General features: G+C 38.2%; 1 protein-coding gene across 1 annotated transcript in view; it reads right to left on the minus strand.

Annotated features, from left to right (window-relative positions):
- Positions 1–25,361, minus strand: part of LOC108675211 (cadherin-23) — a 61,654-nt gene extending 36,293 nt beyond the window's left edge. The window contains exons 1-10 of the mRNA XM_047883937.1: positions 25,058–25,361; positions 16,652–16,803; positions 14,741–14,959; positions 13,709–13,837; positions 13,563–13,578; positions 13,098–13,163; positions 11,447–11,619; positions 3,161–3,299; positions 1,995–2,122; positions 83–280 (exon numbers count right to left, since the gene is read on the minus strand). Of these exons, the coding sequence (XP_047739893.1) occupies positions 83–280; positions 1,995–2,122; positions 3,161–3,299; positions 11,447–11,619; positions 13,098–13,163; positions 13,563–13,578; positions 13,709–13,837; positions 14,741–14,959; positions 16,652–16,803; positions 25,058–25,157 (1,320 nt within the window). The 5' untranslated portion in view covers positions 25,158–25,361. The remainder of the gene's footprint in view (positions 1–82; positions 281–1,994; positions 2,123–3,160; positions 3,300–11,446; positions 11,620–13,097; positions 13,164–13,562; positions 13,579–13,708; positions 13,838–14,740; positions 14,960–16,651; positions 16,804–25,057) is intronic.
- Between the last annotated feature and the right edge of the window lie 262 nt (positions 25,362–25,623).

Below are 25,623 nucleotides of genomic sequence, written 5' to 3' on the forward strand. Positions count from 1 at the left end.
CCTGCAGTTACGAAAACCATATTTACCAACAATTAAAGCAACATCCTCACTCCATAACATATCCCATGCATTATCCCCGTACCTGATCGTTGTCGTAGACCTCAGGTATAGCGTCGCCGATGAAGTTGACGGGCATGTTGAACTGCGACGACTCGCTGACCTCGGCGACGTAATGTGACGCTCGGAACTGCGGCGTCTGGTCGTTAACATCAGTCAGCACGACGGTGACCTCAGTCGTGCTGCTGGGTGCCGGTGACACCACACTGCTCACTTCCTCAGCCTGGGTGTTAGGACATGGGTGTTAGGGTATGGGTGTTAGGGTATGGGTGTTAGGGTATGGGTGTTAGGGCATGGGTGTTAGGGCATGGGTGTTAGGGCATGGGTGTTAGGGGCATGGGTGTTAGGGGCATGGGTGTTAGGGGCATGTTAAAAAGCCGATAATAGTTAATATAAGACGGCACGCAAGTTAAAAAGCCGATAATAGTTAATATAAGACGGCATGCACGTTAAAAAGCCAATAATAGTTGATATAAAACGGCACGCAAGTTAAAAAGCCGATAATAGTTACTTGCGTGGGGCCGAACTATTAAAAATCCAGTTAAGTACAGTTAGTGGCCGAGGTAAACGTAACGGCCTTGATTCACAAAACGGCCTAATACACGTAGAGGCCAAATTAAGTAAAGGAAGCGGTCTAAGTAAACTAAAGGTAGCAGCGACCTAAGTAAAGGTAGCGGCCTACGTAAACGTAGCGGCCGAAGTAAAGCAGCGACCTAAGTAAACGTAGCAGCCTAAGTAGACGTAGTGACCTAAGTAAAGGTAGCGGCCTAAGTAAAGCAGCGACCTAAGTAAAGGTAGCGGCCAAGGTAGGCGTAGCAGCCTAATTGAGCTTAACAGCCTACATACTTCGCGGCTGATTTCTCGTCTGTGCTTGGTTGGTTAAGCTTAAAAAGCCGTCAGTGATTGGCTCACAAAGTTACAAACTCAAAAGAATTTTTTAAGGCACAACCCCTGAATTCTTAATCATCACCAGAGGAAAAACTAAATTGAAAACCCTTTTGAAAGTCATTAAGAAAAAAAAGTCATGAGACTTCAAAAATGATTGAATTAGTTATTCTAGATTTCCTCAGATAACATTACCTTCTATCAAATGCAAATATTAAAAAGTGGCTGATAAGTTCTTTACAATTACAACCCCTAAATAAGATAAGAAGGCGGGGGAGGAGGGGCTTTAAGTTATATAAATTAAGAAAGTCATATATGTTAAGAGTTAGCACACTCCATCACACTCGTGCGCAAGATTAGCAAGATAAGATAGATTACGAGAATTTCCACAGAACTGTCTCGTACGTGAATTAAATGTAACAAAATTAACAGAGTGGCCTTGACACAGAGTCATTTGAGCGACGGCGGTGTTATTAGAATAACTTATACGAATTGCGTTGGTGATGATGACTCGCATCATCACCAACGCAATTCGCAATTCGCATCGCAAGGCAGCACAACAAACTGTGGTCAACAACAAACTGTAACAACAAATCAACAGTCACTGCAGAAACGCTGCAACATACTTAGATGGTTTCCATCAATGGATCAACATTGATCCAAAACATGCAGTACAATCCAGTCCCACAACCCACACAGTCCCAGCGAGTCCCACGACCCAAATACAATCTCAGAAAGTCCAACAACCCACACAGTCCCAGACAGTCTCACAACCTATACAGTCCCAGCCAGTCTTATGACCCCACACAGTCCTAAGCAGTCCTGTAGGCAGTCTCACAACCCCCACAGTCTCGACCAGTCATACGGCCCGCACAATCCTAGCAAGTCCCACAACTCACAATGCTCAACAAGTCCCACAATCCCCAATGTCCAGCATTTCCCACAAGCCAATCAGTCCCAGCCAGTTCCACGACCTACACAGTCCCAGCAATTCCCACAACCCAGGCATTCCCAGCGAGTCAATTAATCAGCCCAGTCCCAGAGAGTCCCACCTCATACATGTCCCGCTCGAAGATTGGGACGTTGTCATTGGTGTCCCTGATGTAGACGCTCACGAGACACGAGGAGGACTTGGGTCTGTCGGGGACGGTCTCGCGAGCCACAAGCGTGAAGTTCACCACTGCAAACAGAAACAATAAACACAATAATTATTAGTTCATCACTACAAACGCGATATTAATCTTTTTTTCAATCATTGCAAATACAAAAGGAAATGCACAATAATCTTTCGTTCCTCAACACAAATATGAAATCAATTCCCAATAATCTTATTAGTTTATCACTCCAAACGCGATTTTAATGCATATTAATCTTTTGTCAATCATTGCAAATACAAAATGAAATTCTCAATAATCGCTCGTTCTTCAATAGATACGAAATCAATTCTCAATAATCTTTAGTTCTTAACAGCAGAGACAAAATCAAACACACAATACGTTTAACTTCATCACTAAAAACGTGATACCGAGTTCACAATATTTACTATCATATCTTTAAAAACATGATATTTAACTATATTGATATTTAAACTTTAAATTTAACTTTCAAAAATACGAGTATTTTATGCACGAAACTTACGAAACCAAATAATTCTGTAAAATATTTAGTTATTTGATCTGCTAACCCTTGTTACCTGCCACGGCTTGCCAACCAAATCGTCAACCAAACTAAACCTAGCTATAATCAACGAGTTGCAAAACCAAGAGATTTCCCAGTTCTACACTCCCTATACGTTGGCCAGTAAATCTTGACGTAAAACATCAGGTGGCAATACACTCGTAACAATACCCGGGTCAGCCCGGGTTACCGAACATACACTTTATACAACCCATACAATCACAATAACACTGTATACAATTCATCCAATCACCATACACACTTTATACAATTCATTCAATCACAACAAACATATTGTACACATCACTATACACACTTCATACCATCACAATGCACACTTTATACACTCTATACACTTCATACACATCACTATACACACTTCATACAATCACCATACACACTCTATACACTTCATACACATCACAACACACACTATACATTTCATACACATCACAACACACACTCTATACACTTCATACACATTTTATACACTCTATACACTCCATACAATGACTATACACGTTCATCACACATCCCTGACCCTGCAGACGCTCGTAGTCGAGGAGGGCAGGGTCGCGAACCCTGACGAGGAACGAGGCGAGGTTGATGCCCTCGTGGGGGGTGACGTCGAACACGCCCCCCGCCCCCTCCACCTCCAGCCGGAACGTCCCGTTAACACCCTGATGGTGATCATGGTTATGGTGATCATTGTTATGGTGATCATTGTTATGATGATCATTGNGGTTATGGTGATGAATATTGTGGTTATGGTGATGATTATGGTGGTTATGGTGATGATTATTGTGGTTATGGTGATTATTGTGGTTATGGTGATGATTATTGTGGTTATGGTGATGATTATGGTGGTTATGGTGATGAATATTGTGGTTATGGTGATGATTATGGTGGTTATGGTGATGATTATTGTGGTTATGGTGATTATTGTGGTTATGGTGATTATTGTGGTTATGGTGATGATTATGGTGGTTATGGTGATGATTATTGTGGTTATGGTGATGATTATTGTAGTTATGGTGATCATTGTTATGGTTATGGTGATCATTGGTATGGTGGTTATGGTGATGATTATTGTGGTTATGGTAATGATTATTATGGTAACGGTGATGATTATAATGGTAATGGTGATGATTATTTTCACGATAGTGATATTCACAATGATAATAATGATCGTCGTAACGGTGATGGTGACAATACTCAAAATGATAGTGATAATTATCATGATAATGTTAATGACGATTAAGGGTTTATCATCTTAATCAGAATCTAATATAACATAACCATGCATTTATATATTTCATCTGAATTATTTTCTCTCAGCGTCTGAGTACATAATACTGAATTTTCACTTTTTTTATTTAACAAAAGAATTTTTTTTAACACGTAAGGTAAAGCACGTGTCATCCTCTCATCTTAGCTATGATTCATGTTCATACGAAATAAATCTATAACTATCGGCATTGTTTGAACTGTCAAGAGAACTTTTCAGATATTAATATAAGTTTAGCTTATCGTAAAAATAATGTAGGTTGGATGCGCCATCAATCACATTGACACTCGGGATTGCCCACACATCGCGATAACACAAAATTTTAATTGATTCCACCGCTGACACCACAAAAACAATCACGAATGTACTATAGATGATGTAAACATCTGGGACAAAGTATTATCTTAGTATCCTTAGTATATGTGTCATACGTAGCAGTCCCAGGCCACGATGGATACATCGTGCATCTAGTACATCATCTAGTACGGTACGAATTTTCATAATATAATAATAACATATATTATAGCGAGGTTTGAATATTTATAGTTTTAACCATTCAAGTCTGAATAATAATAACAGCAGTGGTTTCAGCGTTTACTAAGCCATAGGCCTGTCGCCGATTCTTAACATCACTGAACATTCACAGCTTGTTGCCGTCCCGAACATGCAACTCACTGTTTCAATTCTACTCTGCTAAACCGCCCGGCCTCCTTGCCGATTCTGACCAGAAACTGGCGCACAGAGCTGGGATCGAACCCGCACCTCTCTGCGCCAATCCTGGTACTCTGAACTGTAACCACTGGGCCATCCCAGTGGATGTACTACATGTACTAGATGATGTAGTAGAAATTTGGATCAAATTGGAAATGGTTCATTTACTTTTGAAATTAATAGAGGCTGAAAAATAAATTAGGTTGGTATTCGAAACTTAGTGAAGCGTCGATCCAGAGTTGGTCTAATCACAACAAATTACGAGAAAAAATATTGTGCAAAATAATTCAATATATTCACTTAAAGTTATCGTATAAAAAATGCGTTCGTAGTGTGGCGGTATGAACAATAATATTTAATTTTATCTCAACAGCTCGTATTATCTATCGACCTAGCCAAACATGACAATAAAAACTCATTGCAATTTCAGAGAAAGAAGCTATTGCGCTAAAGTGTATATTTCCAAGAATTTATAGATATAGAATCAAAGGTTAACATAAGTATATTTTAAATTTCATGATTAACTGAAACTGAAAGACATGTCAGTAAAAGTTGGCCGCTATGAAAATGAGTCATCGCTGATTTTAAAGCAAAGTAGAACCATGGATATAAATGCAATGATTCAGAATTAGAAGGAAATTGACGCTGTCTGACGTCAGAACAACTTATCTCTGATAAAGATTTTAAATAATCTATTTATCCCTTGCATCCTAAGCGCTTTTTACGTACATATGTGGAAGACTTCATGTTCACGCACCAACGCTTGTTTGAGTGGCACCTTACCTTCATATAAACATCAGATGCGTTATGATAAATAAATCAATAATTTAATAATAAATGAATAATTATTAATTGATAATAATTTGTGATACTAAATACGCTTAAGATGTTTTTCATTGTTTTCCTTGTTTTTATTGAAATCAAAATTCATAGTCGACATTTAAAAAAGCTTGTTTCCTGTCCTTTGAAAATTTTTCAACGTTAGAAAAAGAAATAACTAATGAAAGTAAAGGAAATAAAGAAATAACTAAGCATTTCAAAAAGCTAGAAGATTTTGATTTAGTTTGTGAACAAAAAATATCCTGCCAAGGAAGATCCTACCTTAATTGTGTACAAAACAGGACCAGTCGTCACTATAGTTAGAGAATAGGAAAGAAATGACTGAGAAAACACACTATAGAATGCAAGTAGCCTTATAAGGGGGGCTTTTTGCCTTTAAACTAACAGCAGACTTTATTGAAATTTTTGAACTAACAGCTGCATTTTTTCAATTTTTTTGAACTAACAGCTGACTTTTTTTTTATTTCTGAACTAACAGCTGCATTTATTAAATTTTTGAAGTAACAGCTGCCTTTTTTGAAAATTTTGAACTAACAGCTGACTTTTTTTTAATTTTTTTAACTAACAGCTGACTTTTGAAATTTTTAAACTAACAGCTGCCTTTTTTGAAATTTTTGAACCAACAGCTGATTTTTTAGCTCATTTTCTCATTTATGAAAAAATGCCCTATTGTGCTCGCCATGTCCGTCTGTCTGTCCGTCCGTGACTTCACGTTTTCGTCGACGAGAAAATGAGCTCTCTGTCACTCACTGAAGTAAGTACTGAGTTATATTTTCTTTAATTTCCGAACTAACAGCTAACAAAATTTTCGAAGTAACAGCTGCCAACAGTTTTTGCCTTTGAACTTTGAACTCTTTTGTGGGATACTAAAGCAGTTTATAGCCACGAGGATCAGACATCGACGCGTGAATCACGACGATTCTTCGCAAGGCATTAACATACATGCATTAACATGACTAAAAATTAGCAGGTTAGTTTTATCTGAACGTAAATAATATAGGACAAAAAACTAAACGCAAATAAGGACGAGTGTATTAATTAAAAAAACTGATTTTCAAAACAGAAATTTCGATCAGTCCATCCGTTCAGAGAGGCAACAACAACAAAAAATATAACTCAGTACTCACTGCAGTGAGTGACAGAGAGTGCATTTCTTAGGTCGACGAAAACTTGAGGTCACGGACAGACGGACGGACATGACGAGCACAATAGCGCCTTTTTTTCCGTAAATGAGAAAATACGCTAAAGAGAAATATATATTAATGAAAAATAAACACCTAGATGATTCGCTTGTTACAATATCTCGTAAATTCGTACCTATAATATTCAAACACGTATAAATTAATGATTTAGTACGAATAATTTAGCGAGTAATTAGATGAAGCCTAAAACGAGTTTAGGCTTCATCCAGTTATCGCCAAGTTTTGTTTATTCTGCGAATTGCGAATTCAGGTGCGAATTTTCAGGTTTAAAAATAAATGGTATTATTGAAAATGACGATCGTTATTAGAATATTGGAGAGATATGAATGTGGATCGAAATTTCTGCATCTTTTCATTGTCATTCATTTGGATAATTTCGATTAATTTATTAATTCTAATATGCGAGAACATAGCGGGAAGATATAATTATTTAGATACCTATTATCACAAAACTAATACCAATTATAAAGATTTCTTAAAGCGACTCAATTAAAAGACTCTGCAAGAATTGTAAATTTTTAGGAAGTGATGCCGAAGAATAAAACAATATTTTGTAATAACAGAGAAAATCAATTCATTGAAATACTTCGAATTCTCAGTTATTCATGTGAAATAATAATAAATATAAATTTTGCTTCAAAAAAGGTTGTAGACTTCTTCATTATTTTGGTTGCATTGGAATAATTGTAGTAACTTTTACGGCTTTGATCATTTCAAAAGGACCAAAGACGGCAGAACGTAATGTTTTAAGCTAGCAAATACTAGATCTACTTGGGAAGTTAAAACAAGCAAGAAGCCGCGTAAATTTTGATCCAAACTCTGAATAAACGGAGTATTTTCGGTATTAAAAATTTCAATTACTCGGTAATGCAAACCTAATCATAAATGAAATATTCAACTGCAAGTGAATTAAATAATACGATCTAGGTGTTCTCACAGATCAATTACTAAATTTTATTCGAATTTAAGGGTGGGTTTATTTTTTTTAAATAATCTATTTTCGGCATTCAAAATTCCAATTACACGGTAAAGCAAACCTACTCAGAAGTGAAATATTCAATTGCAAGTGAATTAAATAATACGATCTAAGTGTTAACATCGATCGATTGCTAAATTTAATTTAAATTTGACGGTGAGTCTATTTTTTAAAAATACTCATGTGAAAAAGTAAAAACGCAAGCGAATTTTTAAAGCAAATTTCTAAAGGCCAGCATAAACGACACACGCTGACAATTTAATAAAACAATCTATGGCGTCACTCAGACAAAATAATATATTGGAGATAAATATAACAGTTTAGATTACGAGAATTTACGCACGAAACTCAAGTGTTGATGTAATAAAGATAAGTGGCGCGTGCGCAGGCGCCTATATTATATGCGACGAGACAGAAGCTGTAAAATTTCTGCTCTAAAAATATTGTCACTTAGAATATCTTCTCTGCAGTGTTATGTGTAATAATAAAAAATAATGGTGAAAATAAGGTGAAATAATAAAAGATGCTAATAACACGTATCTCAAGCCGCAGACCGCGACTTAACTTTTACATTTCTTGAAATAAAATATAACAATTTTCTTGCATATTTAAAACAATAATGGAAGCATTAAATACTCGGGTATTGCCTTTGGAACTGTATATATCGTGAAAAATTATTCGAGAACGATGAATTTACGTTTTTGTTTCTTAAACGGTTAAAAATATCAGTTTCAAACCGTTCAATTCATGACGTCTCTATGTGTACATATTTAAAGCAAAAAAAATGGAATACATATTCGCAGTGAGAGATAAGGTGAAGTCTCTTAACCTTGTCGACACCCGAATAATCCCCTCTGTAAATCCCGGCCTTATTCTTCAAACGTTCCTCAGTTGCTGAAGGGACATAACAAGCGCTGCCGTCAACTAACAATAAATCATGCATTGAATATATCAATAAATTCATTGCAGATGACGACATGAGACAGCCAGCAGGACTGTATAAATCCCCACGCATGATATGAATGACGTTGTAAAAAAAGCGCTAAGCAACTGGCCAGTTGAGGAAAATCAGCATGCATTGTATATATGGAGACGGTGGACTGTAGAACAAATTTCGATTCTATAAAAAAACTGCATCGCGTGTTTTAAAGTTCTATTGTAACTTAAAAGTACTGCATCACGCACCGTAGTTTGTGCTTCAATTTCAATGTACTGTAACATGTTACTGGTAGACATGTCACAATATCAACATATTGCGCCAAGTGACAGTAGTTGTACTGCAATATCAACATATTGCATCACGTGACAGTAGTTGTACTTGCAATATCAACATATTGCACCACGTGACAGTAGTTGTACTGCAATATCAACATATTGCATCAATAATCGGTGCAGTAATCAAAGGGTTATAAGTATCAATCAAATCTTACTATTAGTATTAGTAATGTAAAAATCCAAATTTTGATCAATGAATTGCATCATTGATTCAGAAAATATATTATAAATGCATTCATCATTATGATATATCATTAAGTAATGCTTAATAGGTTCCCAGTTATTCAAAGAATAAATGGGAATAACGCATTTAATACATTAAAGCTATTCAATTAATTTCCTGAACGACATGCGTTATAAAACGCAAATTAAATAAAAAAGATAGCGAGGTCCAAAGGTCGCATTGATCATTTTAAAGTTTAATTTATCTAAACTGATAACATGCACCTCTATAAGCAAGCACATAATATATCTCACTATCAAACTTTTTTTAGATAAAGGATCAATTTCTTTATTAATTAAACGGGATTTGGGATTTATATTAGTGCCAATAAGTGAGCGCAAAGTGGCGTTATTACTGCAACACGAGCCTGTTCACTAATCCTTACAAATCCGGGCACTTAGCAGGAGATTAGCACTTCAACACGTCGTAAATCTTACGGTATGAAGCAATTTGCGTAATCGAAAAACTAGAAATGACTCAAGCAAGCAAATTAGAGATGATTCAAGCATTATCTGCCTTGCAAGAATTGTCATAATGAACATAATTGCTATACTAATCAGCAATTTTTAATAAACGAAATATCTTTTAATATACGAGTGTATCTACCAGTATAATGACGTGTTGCATAGTTATAAAATAATCAAGTTAGCTCAGTGATAATTGATAAACTTATCGAGATTAATTGAATAATCGTGTTAGAGAAGTAATTGTGAAGATTATCAATATTTATTTTATAATTCCGTAATATATTACAATTTTATCAGGAGCATCAATATTTATTTTATAATTATCTAATATATTAAAGTTTTATCAATGTACTGACATGTTACATCGTGAATCCGAAAATCAAGACAATACTTTCATCATCATTTGATTTTTTAATATTCAAAATGACTCATTGCCCAATTTCAGCCCAAATGAACATTGACACAAGTAGAGAATAAGAAGTAGTTAAGCCTAGTATTAACTAACTAGCGTACAGTGTCTATGGAATACTATATTTACTACTCAAATCGATCAATTCTACCAACAAAGCGATTTTTGAAGTCAGCATCGCGCACAGCAAAAAGATATCGAAATAATGAATTTATATTCCAGTAAAATTATTCCGTTTATTCAGATTTAGATTGGGAAATTGTTGCGGTATTGAGCATTTATCGATTTTTTGAATCAACGTGATAAATATTTAAAAAAAGGATTGTTCTTTGAAGATATAGAGCATTATTTGAGCTCATATACTGTAGATACCTGTTCTAATGTCCCAAACAGTTTGCATGAGCATGGAGTTGAAGAGTTGAAAATAAATTTCAAAACCCCAATCCAGATGACTTAAACAGATGGAAGGTTGTGTAAATGAACACGCATGATCGCGTATCTAGTTGAAATGTTATGTAAGCCTCCATGTATGATGTTGTATTTACTGTATATGAAATATTATGTAAGCCTACACGAACGTACGATGTTGTATTTAGATGAAATGCTATGTCAACGCCCGCACATGAGGTGTAATCAACATCAAATGCTATGTCAACGCCTGCACATGACTTTTAATCAACATCAAATGCTACGTCAACGCCCGCACATGACGTATAATCAACATCAAATGCTATGTCAACGCCCGCACATGACGTATAATCAACATCAAAAGCTATGTCAACGCCCGCACATGACGTGTAATCAACATCAAATGCTATGTCAACGCCCGCACATGACGTATAATCANTGTTAGGGGCATGGGTGTTAGGGGCATGGGTGTCAAGGCATGGGTGTCATTTGCCTCTCACTCACAATTTACTCTTCATATTTCAAGTTTCTAACCATCACTGAGTCACCTACACCCTTCCATAGTTCCTCACGGACTTACCTATACATTTGTATTAATTTTTAATACCCACACATTTTTATTAAGGTACTGATTTACTTACTCATTTGCACCTTTCCCCACCTGAACTATTTGCCAATAATTACGCCTATACTATTCCGTTTTGCTTCATTTCGTATTGGAACTTAACATTTTAACAGGGAACTTAATTCACTAATATGGAATTTAATAGTACGACATGAGTGAACCTTAACCAGTAGGCTAAAACAAAATTGCGGATAAATATAATATAATAAAATGCAATATAATATAATATAATTTATTATAATATAATATAATACAATATAATACAAGATAATATTATATAATGTAAAACAATATAATACTATACTATAATACCATATAACATAATATACTATAATAAACATAATATAATACAATACAATATACTATAATGTAATACAATATAACCCCTGTAGCCGGCACTCACGCGTATGCGTATGAAGAAAGCCTCGCCAGTAGCGCCGTCCCGCTCCCTGTCCAGCGGCTGGGCGACGTACAGGACGCCGGAGTCCGCGTCCAGGCCGAAGAAACCGTCGCCGCCGTCCAGCAGGCTGTACCTGATGCGGTTGTCCACGCCCCTGTCGCCGTCCACGGCCTTCACTGCACGTACAATTATATGGGTTAATCTAGTGGGTCATTATTACCCTAATAGAGATCATTATTACCCTGATAGAGATCATTATTACCCTAATAGAGATCATTATTACCCTAATAGAGAGAAGTCCTGCACACAACAATCAATGGGTTCACTGCACGTACAAATATTAGTGGGTCAATCTAGCGGGTCATTATTACCCAAAGAGATCATTATTACCCTAATAGAGATCATTATTACCCTAATAGAGATCATTATTACCCTGATAGAGAGAAGTCCTCCACACATGAAATAATGGGTTATTAAGCAAGTCATTATTACCCTAATAGAGAGAAGTATTCAGCACAGCAGTCTATGGGTTCACTGCACGCATAAATATTAATGGGTTATTTAGTGGGTCATTAATCCCCAAATAGAGAAAAGAGAATTCGCAATATAGACAAATATAAATATTATTAGTTCAATATTTGATTTATGAAAGTCATGCAATCAATAAATGAATCTACACGGCCTTCACTGCACGCACAAATATTAATGGGTTAATCTAGTGGGTCACTACCCTAACAAAATTTAGAGTCGCCCCAGCTTCTGGTAATCCAAATCAGAAGCTGCCGCGTCTGTAAATTTTTACTGGAAAGAACTCCTACCCTAACAAAATTTAGAGTCGCCCCAGCTTCTGGTAATCCAAATCAGAAGCTGCCGCGTCTGTAAATTTTTACTGGGTATTACCCTAATAGAGAGAAGTTTTCAACACAACAATCAATGGGTTATTTAGTGAGCCATTATTACCCTAATAGAGATCATTATTACCCTGATAGAGAGAAGTCCTCCGCACAACAATTTATGGGTAATCTAGTGGGTCATTATTACCCTAATAGAGATCATTATTACCCTGATAGAGAGAAGTCCCGCGCACAACAATTAATGGGTTAATCTAGTGGGTCATTATTACGCTAATAGAGAGAAGTCCTCCGCACAACAATTAATGGGTTATTTAGTGAAACATTATTACCCTAATAGAGAGAAGTCCCCAATTCAATTGCATAAAATAAGTTCAAATACATTATAGACAAATATGAGTTCTTATATTATCAGTCTGCTTATATCGCAAGTTCACAAGGAATTTAAAAGCACAGTAAACACCAAGCAAATTCACCATATCGATATTGAAAACGTTTCGGAGTCCAGCTTCATCATCAGTTCGAAAAACTAAAAATTAATAAAATCAAATTATTACATGGCAATGAATGCCGTGTAAGCAATAAATGAATCTATAGGATTATGAATATCATCACTAGAATATTAAGGATAATGCCGCTAGCTAGCAGGACGCCGTCGTTGACAGGGATGTCCTCAGGTGTCCTGGTGACGTTACCTTGCAGGACGCCGGCGTTGACAGGGATGTCCTCAGGTGTCCTGGTGACGTTACCTTGTAGGACGCCGGCGTTGACAGGGATGTCCTCAGGTGTCCTGGCGACGTTACCTTGCAGGACGCCGGCGTTGACAGGGATGTCCTCAGGTATCCTGGTGACGTTACCTTGCAGGACGCCTAGGGTTATGAGGGGTGTTAGGGTTATGAGGGGTGTTAGGGTTATGAGGGGTGTTAGGGTTATGAGGGGTGTTAGGGTTATGAGGGGGTGTGTTAAGGTTATGAGGGGGTGTTAGGGTTATGAAGGGGCGTATTAGGGTTATGAGGGGGCGGTGTTAAGGGTTATGTGGGAGGGGGGTTATGATATGATGGTTACGTTACTCATGTTACCAGATAATATGGATCTTCTCCATAGCCTTGTCGATACTCGCCCAATTAACGGCCGCCTCGGCATTGGTCATATTAAATAACATTTTTAAAGCGGGTAATGAATTAGTGGACAGGGAAAGTAACGGACGAAAGTTTATGGTCTATGTAGACCGCGTTCACCTTAAGCTGGTAGATATTATTGATCTATACCACAGGCATATAGGTACTATAATGGACGACAGTTTATGGTCTATGTAGACCATGTTCACCTTAAGCTGGTAGATATTCTTGTTCTATATCACAGAAATAGGTACTATAATGGACGACAGTTTATGGTCTATGTAGACCATGTTCACCTTAAGCTGGTAGATATTTTTAGTCTCGTAGTCGAGTGTTCCAGTGAGCTTCAGCACAGCTTTACTGCCGACAGTATTAACACTGAACACTCGCTCGTCTCCCTGGTCACCCGACAGCGCGTATACCACCTGTTGGAAAGAGGGTGAGAATGAGAAGAAATCATATAAATACAGCTAGCAAATTGTTATACGTACCTATATGACATATAGGTACAGCTAGTAAATTGTTATATATGTCAGATAAATACAGTCAGCAAATTCTTATAGGTATATATGTCATATAGGTACAGCCAGCAAATTGTTATATATGTCATATAGATACAGCCAGCAAATTGTTATATATATCATATAGATACAGCCAGCAAATTGTTATATATGTCATATAGATACAGCCAGCAAATTGTTATATATGTCATATAGATACAGCCAACAAATTGTTATAGATACGGATTATAAATTTTGATGTCAAAGATCACACAAAAAAGTTGCTTGTATAACTTTCTATTTGATCACACACGATTTATTCACACTAAGCATCATACGATTTATTGCTTGTGTACAAGGTTGGTTGAGAGTCCGTTTATAGGAATCCTTGTTCATCCATAAGACCATAAGCTGAATAATCAGACCCTACGCCGCACTTTAGTCCACAGGGAAAGTAGCTTATTTCTCGGTCCCTTCATTGCCTATAAGCACACTAATCTGATAAGAATAGAATAGAAGTGTCGGCGTTGAAGAAATAGGCCCATGGCCTGTTGCCGATTCTTGAACTTTTCGTGACTTGATTCACAAGGGATCCGGCCTTTGGAACCCGATCTTTCTATAACTGAATAAGATATATTCTCTTGCAAGATATAACATCAAGTAGCCTCTTCCAGTCTAGTTAATTAATTTTCTCAGTATCCCCAGCATGCAAGTATAGTGGCCCTCAGTATCCCTAGCATGTAAGTATAGTGCCCCTCAGTAACCCTAGCATGTAAGTAATACCCTCTCAGTATCCCCTCAGTGTTCCCTAAGTATAAGAAGCATCACCTGTCCATAAGGACCCTCGTCGCTGTCCATGGCCCTGAGGGAGGCCAGCACCCTGGGGGCCGAGTTTTCCTCCACGAGTATGGATGAATCATATGGCAGGAAGACAGGCTCGTTATCATTAACATCCTCTACGAGCAACAGCAGCGACTGCGTGACGTACGTGTCGTCGCCGAGCTTGCCGTCCGTTACTGTTAGCACCAGCGTGTACTCTCCACGTTGCTGCTCAGTACAATTAATGTTATTATACGATAACTTTGTGTAATAACTTAAATTACAATAACTTGTAAAACTGTCAGCACCAGCGTGTACTCGCCACGTTGCTGCTCAGTACAATCAATGTTATTATACATTGACTATGTTTAATAACTGCTGAAATACAATAAATTATTTCATAATAAGTATGTAGAATAACTGCTAAAATACAATAAATTATTATATAAAAGTATGTTTAATAACTGCTAAAATATAATTACCTGTAAAATATACTTAATGTGTGTATACAATGACCGTTATAATACAATAACTTTGTGTAATAACTGATAAATTACAATGACTTATTATAAAATATATAACTATGTGTAATAACTGATAAACTACAATGACTTTTTATACAATAACTATGTTTAATAACTGATAAACTACAATGACTTTTTATACGATAACTATGTTTAATAACTGATAAACTACAATGACTTATTATACAATAACTATGTGTAATAACTGATAAACTACAATTACAATAACTATGTTTAATAACTGATAAACTACAATGACTTATTATACAATAACTATGTGTAATAACTGATAAACTACAATGACTTATTATACAATAACTATGAGTAATAACTGATAAAATAAAATAAAATATTATATAATAAGTATGTAGAATAACTGCTAAAATACAGTAACTTGTACAATACAATGACTTGCACAATAGAAAGACTGTTACAATACAATGACTGTTATTATCCAATAACTATATTTAATAACTGTTACAATACAATAACTGTAACAATTTAATGTGCAGCCTCATTGATCGCTATCTTGAGTAAAATTGATAGATAACAAGATTTTTCAGTCGATCTTCTTTCAGCGAAAAATTTCTGTCAAAACCATTAACCATTAACCCATCGACATCCAATCTATCTATAAAACCTAAAAAAACTTTTCACGTATGACAATTTAATACCAAACATCGTGAAGATAAAAACTTAGATTGTTTACATTTTAGAGTATTAAGTAATAATAGCAACTACTAGGGATCAGCGGAACCCATGAATGCATGAAACTCAATTACATTTTTTAATGAATTTATTTATCTTCACAAAACCAATCGAAATAGGCAATTCGTGCGAACCGATGTACAATATTCTCTGCCACCGATAACACCATACGCTTCAATATTGTCTCCATGTGTTAAAATCTTGGTCTCTAAATCCGTGGAATTATTTGAGTTTAGGGAGAAAGCATGGGAAACAATTTCTGCCCTAACCCTATTATAAACAACGCATCACCGAGCACACGTAATAATAATAATAATAATAATAGCGGTTTCAGCGTTTATTGGGCCGTAGGCCTGTCGCCGATTCTCAACAGTACCAGGATTAGAGCAGAGAACTGCGGGTTCGATCCCAGCTCTGTGCGCCAGTTTCTGGCCAGAACCGGCAAGGAGGCCGGGCGGTTAAGCAAAGCAAATTTGCAGCAGTGAGTTGCGAGTTCGAGACCGCAACAAGCTGTGAATCTTCTGCAATGTTAAGAATCGGCGACAGTCCTACGGCCTAATAAACGCTGAAACCGTTATTACCTAACAAAATTTAGAGTCGCCCCAGCTTCTGGTAGTCCTAATCAGAAGCTGCCGCGTCTGTAAATTTCCACTGGGTTATTAATAGAAAATAATTTCGTCGCCCTCACCTCGCGGTCTAGGAGGGTCTTGAGGGAGACGGTGGCGGTGTTTGGTCCCGTCTTCTCGATGTGCAGGAGCGCCTTAGCGTCCTCGCCCTGCGACCCGAACACCAGATCATCACCATCAGGATCTGACGCCTGCAACTTCGTGATCACGGATCCTGCGGGAATAGTTTATGTTATATATTAGAACTAGGATCGTCACCGTCAGGATCTGTTGCCTGCAGCTTCGTGATCACAGATCCTGCGGGAATAATTAGTGTTATATATTAGAACTAGGATCGTCGCCGCCTAGATCAGGCGCCAGCCGCTTGGTCATCACGGATCCTGCGAAAGAATTTTGCGGTAAAAATAAAAATTAGATTACATAAGTTTCATTACAATAGCGTAGGTCCTTGAGAAATTTTTTACATTGTGAGAATAGATAATTCTAAAATGCATATCATAGATCCTGTTAACAAATCGCGTTGTAGATTTAACTTAGATTCGTTCATTTCCAACCATCGATTCTACCTCGATCATTAATGACATTTCATTTCACAATAAATGCAATCAGAGCTTAAATGAGCCTGTCTCTGTCTAAATGAGCCTGTCTACGAATACAAAATCAAACCTCGAATTTTCCACCCTAATCAGAACCCGGATTCACGCCTCCTGTGCGCTCCATGTTACATCGGGAGTGCTAGGAGCAAAATTAAAGGTTTTCCCAGAATTTTAGGTGGTAAGAAGATTCCCAGTTCTGGAGGCTTCAAAAGACTTCATTAAGACGACGCTCAGTTAAACTTGGCCTCACAAAGACTCAATGACTCAGCATTTCCAGCTATTCCGTTGGTGTCGCGATGCATTTCTAGAATTTTTTAGAGTGGGCATCCAGAGGAGCAACAAAAATGCTGGAATTTGCTGCTCTTATTTTCAGGAAGGATGATTTTTTAGAGTGGGCATCCAGATTAAAGTTAGTTTAAGTTAAATTGGTCACAGAATATGATGTAATATAATATAATATAATACAATACAATATAATATAATATAACAAGGCGTGTCAAGTATGGATTAAATTTTTGTAATTTTTGATAATAATTTTCTTAAGCTGTGAGATTCATGGGTTTAGGGTAAAGTTGTTTTGAGCACAGTAAGTTCAGGTTAAAGTTAGTTTAAGTTAAATTGGTCACAGAATAAGATGTTCGTTTGTAATTTCCAAGATTTGGAAGGTTGATAATGTAATACAACTTCGTCCAGCGGATGAAGCTTTCCAGGAATGCGGAATTCGATGCTTTTTCAATCCTAGGATTTACTTTTTTTCGACAAGGGATTTGCATAAAAAAATTAATTTTTACTTTAAACTTGCAAACACAACGTAAAATATTGTAAGATTTCTTCTATATTGTTACTTACAGTATGCGCCGTTAGGGATATACAGAAGCTTTAAATCCATGTCCAAGAACGCTCTTCAAAAGATTAAAATGACCTTTAAAGAACAGCGTGTTTCACATTCAAGATTCAATTGTTTAAAACTATTTCATCTCACATCATTGAATACACTTTTGATGGCGATAAAGATTGGACGAATTTTCGGCTTTTATTCGAGTAGGGCCATATATGAAGTGTCGCGAGATCACATCTACTAAAAAAAAAAGAGTTGCATTCTCATATAAATTATTTTTAGACGGCAGCATTGTGACTTGCATCATATCAAGAATTTAACTCTACGCTCAAGTTCAAATGGAGTTTCTAAATGAAAATTTTATATGTAAATTTTTTCGAAAAATATGCTTGCAGTGTTGGCTCGATCCTGACCTCTCGCATTGAAGTTCCAGCAAACATCGATCGAAAAAAAATTCTTATAAAACAAAGAATTTTTTCTTAGCTGAGACGCGTTTCTTCTTCGGTATTCATGTGCCAAATGAACTCTCATTTTTGTTCAAATTGATGAAAATGAATGTCACGATAAGAATGAAAACGTATGATTAGCTATACGGACATTCACCCTTTTCAGTCCCACGATATATATAAGTAAGAAAAAACTTCAACGAGCCGAGGTTATTTTTAATTTAGGCGCGGACATTTTCTATGATGAGCACTGAATATTTTTTATTAACGCCACGCCGGCCAGCGGAGCAGCGTGACGGCCATGACTCAGCAAATCCTGAGTCAATTTGGCGAGTTAAAAATTTGGCGACCGGGCACCAACCCGAAGACACTGGGACACTGAAGGGACATTGTGGGACCAATGCAATGACCCGTGCTTATGTGGGACCAGTGGCCGTGTAGGACCAGTGGCCGTGTGGGACCAGTGTCCATGAGGGACCAGTGGCCATGAGGGACCAGTGGCCACGTGGGACCAGTGGCCATGAGGGACCAGTGGCCATGAGGGACCAGTGGCCATGAGGGACCAGTGGCCATGAGGGACCAGTGGCCATGAGGGACCAGTGGGGTCAGTGTCCATGTGGATCAGTGTCTATGTGGACCAGTGTCAGTGTGGACCAGTGTCCATGAGGGACCAGTGGCCGTGAGGGACCAATGGCCATGAGAGACCAGTGGCCATGAGGGACCAGTGGCCATGAAGGACCAGTGGCCATGAGGGACCAGTGTCCATGAGGGACCAGTGGCCGTGTGTTGAGGGACCAGTGGCCATGAGGGACCAGTGGTCATGAGGGACCAGTGGCCATGAGGGACCAGTGGCCGTGAGGGACCAGTGTCCATGAGGGACCAGTACGTGGTCATGAGGGACCAGTGGTCATGAGGGACCAGTGGCCCTGAGGGACCAGTGGCCATGAGGGACCAGTGTCCATGTGGACCAGTGTCCATGTGGAAAAGTGTTGATACAATGACTGGAGCGTCTGGAAAATGCAAAAGCTTCTCCATGATTGCTTACATAGGATCCCCTAGAATATTTTCACAAGGAACCAATTCTGTAGTATTATTTCTGCTTATCAACAGAAATTGCAGCTGTTTATTGAGCTTTTTATAATACGAGAACGCGCGTACATGTCTATCACGTCTAGAAAAGCTGTTGTGTGCGACGTACAGATTCAGTCAAACGGGATGTAAATCACAAACAACAGTAAACGAAGATTCGTTACCAGTAAACAAAAATTCGTTGGCTCAAAATTGCATAAAAAGAACCGGACGCCGTTATCACTTCAGGGTAAGTCCAGAGTCCACGATCAATGCGGCGTCGTAGAAGCGATAAAGAGCAGCTTGTCGTACTTTCTCGATCGTGGCTGTGATCAAACTACGAAAAATCGTGACCGCTAAAAATATCGACGCATCTTTGAAGACAAAGACAATGCAGGTAGTGAAGGAGTATAGGACTAGAGACGCAGCCCATCTAGGGAGACCTGGGGAAGAACTGGGGAAGTGCAGCCAGGGGAAGTGCAGCCTGGGGAAGTGCAGCCAGGGGAAGTGCAGCCAGGGGAAGTGCAGCCAGGGGAAGTGCAGCCAGGGGAAGTGCGGCCAGGGGAAGTGCAGCCAGGGGAAGTGCAGCCAGGGGAAGTGCAGCCAGGGGAAGTGCAGCCAGGGGAAGTGCAGCCAGGGGAAGTGCGGCCAGGGGAAGTGCAGCCTGGGGAAGTGCAGCCAGGGGAAGTGCAGCCAGGGGAAGTGCAGCCAGGGGAAGTGCAGCCAGGGGAAGTGCAGCCAGGAGAAGTGCAGCCAGGGGAAGTGCAGCCAGGGGAAGTGCAGTCAGGGGAAGTGCAGCCAGGGGAAGTAAACAACTTTAGGGATGAGTGACACGTGAAATTTCAATTTAGTTGATAGAGTCTCGTTATCATCTCGATTTATGTGCGGTTATTGAAGAAAAGATGTAGAAATGGAATAGTGAGGTGAATATTGGAATTTTTTTTTCATCCATTCGGGAAAAATCCTATTAAACAGAAAATTCAATAAGTTCGGTGCTATTCAATTCAGAGCTGAATTGTTCTATTAAGGCCACCGACATTTATATTTATATTTTAAATTATCACTCGTGACAATAAATCGTATGGAGCCAACTCCGGAAAGATATAGTCGATGAATTTATTTAGTTATATAATTTAAATTAACGTAGTTAACCGTAGTCTCCGGGAAATGCTAAGAAAGCACAAGTGTCAAGAGGGAAATTTTTATTTTAATTTACAAGGGAAAGCACTAGTGCAACATCACGACTGTTGTTCGGTTAAGATCAAATCTTCGATTTTATTGATAATGACGAAACTTTCGCGGCATAAACAACATGTGAAGCCAACCGAACCTCGTAAGGACATGGATTAACGATAAATTGAAAATAAAACTGGATAAATGAAAACTTGAAGCTTCTCGAGGAAAAGTGTGAGACGATTAACGATAAATCTCTTTTGTACTTGGATTACGCACTATATATACTAGCATTGACAATGTTAATACATATTAGAATCTTTCATCTGACATCTGGAGTTAAAGCAAAGTTGCAGTGAACATTTTTTTATTAAATCAACATTAATTCAACTTCATTTGTCACGTAGGTTCATCCTTATGATTACAGATTACTATTCTTTTCATTATTCTTTTTCATATTCTTAACGATGTAAGTAAAGTGGCAGATTGTCGGATGGTGCAAAACTTTGTTTCACTGACGTACAGCGTATTTCTCTTTAATATTTAATTTACGTTAAATTATGCTAGATTCGTCATAGCCAATTGATGAAAATTGATATTCATTGAAAAACATGGCATCTTGCAGGACAAAAAATATCAGTCCAAATTAACAACAATTTTACATGCGAAAATAAGACGGGTGAGATCAACGGTTAATTGGACGACCAAACGGTTATTATACAGCGTCGCTGTGGCCGCGTTGCCATGACGACGCAGCGGACAAGCAACAACGTCTGTAAATACCGCGACCTGATCACCATCACTTCCATCACCACCATCCATCCATCACCATCACCGCCATCCATCCATCATCGTCACCACTACCATCACCACATCAGCCTGTGCTATTACGGATTTTTTTTTATATTTATCGATTATATTATATCTATTATTAATAATTTATTCAATTTTGTGTTTTTTCATTATTACTTGGGGGGTGGGTCAAGGGGGTGGGTCAAAGGGGTGGGTCAAGGGGTGGGTCAATGGGCGAGTCAAGGGGGTNGGGTGGGTCAAGGGGGTGGGTCAAGGGGGTGGGTCAAAGAGGTGGGTCCAGGGGGGTGGGTCAAGGAGGTGGGTCAACGGGTAATTAAGTAGGTGGGTTGTGTAGGGTCACGGTGCTTAGTAAGGGATAATCAATAATATACTATATTACTATAATATTAATATGATATTTATGAATATAATAATTAATTTAGTAGCTTGATGAGAATTATATAAAAAATCACCATGATTCACGTAGAGTGCAAGGATGCGTAGGAGTACAGGTTTAAGCTCGTGTAATAAACATGCGGAGTTAAGCTTGAAAATAGACAAAAAACCGGAATTAATAAAAAGAATATAAAATATAAAAACATGTAATAAAATTTTTATTTTGTTCTGTATTGAATTAAACTGAGCACGATAGGAGATGGATTGTTATGTTGCCGCACAAGAGGGATGGGAGAGTTAACCGTGTGGGGATGGAGAGGGATGGGAGAGTTAACCGTGAGGGGGTGGAAGGGATGGGAGAGTTAACCGTGCAGGGATGGTGAGTGATGGGAAAGTTAACCGTGGGGGGAAGGAGAGGGATGGGAAAGTTAACCGTGCAGGGATGGGGGGTAGGTAATGGACTACCCGGATAGAAGCCGGCACAATTTACGCGGCTTTAAGATTGTAATGAAGTTCTTTGTGAATATATTGATGCAGCTTCTCCTTTGTTATGTTTTGTGTGAATATTAATGGCTTTACTTCTTTCTTAAAGGCTTGTAGATCAGGCAGATAACATGCAAATACTCTGACACTCAGGAATATACGGGGGAACTTGTCCAAAAATCGAGGTCATTTTGCTTATGTGAACCCCATCATCCGAATCAATCAATCAATTTTGACAGTAAATCTTAATCATACAAAGACTCGTTCAAACCCATTTTCACAACTGAATTCACTTTCAAGTCTTGTTTTGAAATTTTAAGAAAAATTTGATTTCGTTTTCTGAATAAAATTTAAAATTACCACAGATATATCTAATCATTTTCGATTATCTTTTCCTTCCCTTTAAATGACAAAACAGCCCCAGACTTGAAACAAGTAAATGCAGGAAATATGCCGAATACATGCAAGATAATCATTATCTTGACGAATGACAGGCGTCGCGAGATGACACAGCCTTACAGCAGCAATAAGTGTGTCATGCGACTAAGGCCGTAAATTGTCCCACACTCCTCCCAAAAATCCCTCGCTACTCCCTAAAGTCCCACACTACTCCCCTAAAGTCCTAAAATACTCCCCTAAAGTTCCATACTACACCCTACAGTCTCACACTACTCCCTAAAGCCTCACACTACTACCTTACAATCCCACACTACTCCCTAAACCCCAGACTTCTCCCCTCAAGTCCCACAGTACTCCCCCTAAAGTCCCACACTACTCCCCCTAAAGTTCCACACTACCCCCCTAAAGTCCCACACTACTCCCCCTAAAGTTCCACACTACTCCCATAAAGTTCCACACTACCCCCCTAAAGTCCCACACTACTCCCCCTAAAGTCCCACACTACTCCCTAAAGTCCCACACTACTCCCTTAAGTCCCACACTACCCCCCTTAAGTCCCACACTACTCCCCCTAAAGTCCCACACTACTCCCCTAAAGATCCACACTACCCCCCTAAAGTCCCACACTACTCCCTAAAGTCCCATACTACTCCCCCTAAAGTCGGTTTTAAGATAGGAATAACGAACATACAAGCCGAAATCATTTATCCAGAACTTTGGCCCAAACAAAGAGTTGGTCTTGTATACGCGAAATAAATAAGTAACAAACTCCTTTATTCGAGAAAATCAGGTTCATAATAAATATGATTTCTAAAAATATATAAAATCAATATATATATAACAAATATATATAGAATAGATATAAATACAATAAAAGTAAGGTATATAATAAATAATTTCAGAGGAGTCTTGGCATGACTTTGACGTGAGTTTCGCAGCTCAAGTATACAGCGTTTCTCTACACATGAATAAAGCTTGTATATGCCATACAGTAACTCATGCCATAATACAAGGTATGTGTCCCAGAGCCTCTTAAAGCTGCACGCAGAAAATTGCATGCGTCGAATAGTCAAAATAGTGACGCACTTTCCTACTACCAGCAAAAACTGAATGTGTAGAATTATCTAAATAGTGAAACACTTTCTTAACAACAACAAAAACTGAACGTGTTAATTTGTCAAAATAGTGACACATTTTCCTACCACCAGCAAAAACTGAAAGTGTCAATTTGTCAAAATAGTGACACACTTTCTTAACAACAGCACGAGCAGAGAGTAAATTTAGCAACGATACTCCCTTTTTGCCGGGCCAAAATGATCCAAAATTATCCACGTAAAGGTGAAAAATGTATCAGTAAAAGGACAAAGTAACACTATTTTCTTTGAGTGTCCGTCCATCTTAGACCACCATTGACCTGAAGTAGACCAGATGTTCGGCACTCTTTAACTCGTTAAACTCAAGTGGTCAAGATGAAGTTTAATGCGGAACTTGACAAGATTACGCTCTCAACTTGAGTTTGAGGCGTTGAAAGACGTCATGCATGATATTGGATTGCACCATATGTGTTTTACTGAATGATGCAGCTGTACATGAATAGATGCATTCAGCAGGGAGTTCCACTTTTATTTCCGTATATCTGCGTCAATACGAGCCCAAGGCCGAGTATTCAGCACACACATACTAGCTGAAACATTCCCAAGGAATGTTTAGGAAGACGAAACTTGCAAAAACAAATTAGAAACCAAATCATAGAGAGTAATTCACGTCCCCAATATACGAACGTTCGTTCCTGAGCATTAAATTAAACTTACCTTTAAAAATGGAACATAAAATTCATAAAATTAAATATAATGTCAATGAAAAAACATAAAGACAGAAGAACTGGCGAATTCCATAAAATAACATAACGGAAAATTATCCATGATTAATAATAAATAGTCAAGGGTAAATTAGGTGCGATTAAGGATAGAAATCAAGGGTAAATTATATGCGATTAAGGATAGTAATCAACGGCAAATTATTCCTGATTAAGGATAGAAATCAAGGGTAAATTATCTGCGATTAAGCATGAAAATCAAGGGTAAATTATTCCTGATTAAGGATAGAAATCAACGGTAAATTATCTGCGATAAATGATAGAAATCAAGGGTAAATTATTCACGATTAAGGATAGAAATCAACGGTAAATTATCTGCAATTAAATGTTGAAATTATTCACGATTAAGGGAATGAAATCAAAGGTAAATAATTATTCACGATTAAGAATATTTGACTCACCCACAGGAGTGCTCGGTCCCTCCCTCAGGTTGACGACAATTTCATTGCCTTCTTCGATCACGAACCTCGGCGGCGAGTTGGCAGAGACGCTGCAAATCATCGACCAAAAGAGCACAAAAATCCAGCAATATTTTCTTAGCGGAGGTCGGTTTGCTTTCCTCAGTTGACCGACACCGCAGGATTTCGGTTCAACCGCACGACAGGTTCGTTTCAACGGGGAATCAAATGCAGATTGGGGATCCTTTTGAGGATTGTTGCAGTTGCTTTGTGGATTGTTGCAGTTGCTTTGAAGATTGTTGCACTTGCTTTGAGGATTGTTGCACTTGCTTTGAGGATTGTTGCAGTTGTTTTGAGGATTGTTGCCGTTGCTTTGTGGATTGTTGCAGTTGTTTCGAGAATTGTAGCAGCGGAGATTGATAGCGCTGAATTTGAGCAGTTTGTGAATAAAGGAACACATGTTGAAGGTGAGAAGAAAGTTAAGAAGTGTGTCGAAGAAAGGAGCTTCGGTCGTCCGCAAAGCTGCCGACTTGAGTTGAGTGTGCGATGACGCATCAAAAGTTCTTTGA

This window comes from Hyalella azteca, unplaced genomic scaffold, assembly GCF_000764305.2.
Source record: "Hyalella azteca isolate HAZT.00-mixed unplaced genomic scaffold, Hazt_2.0.2 contig14089, whole genome shotgun sequence".
Classification (NCBI taxonomy): domain Eukaryota; kingdom Metazoa; phylum Arthropoda; class Malacostraca; order Amphipoda; family Hyalellidae; genus Hyalella; species Hyalella azteca.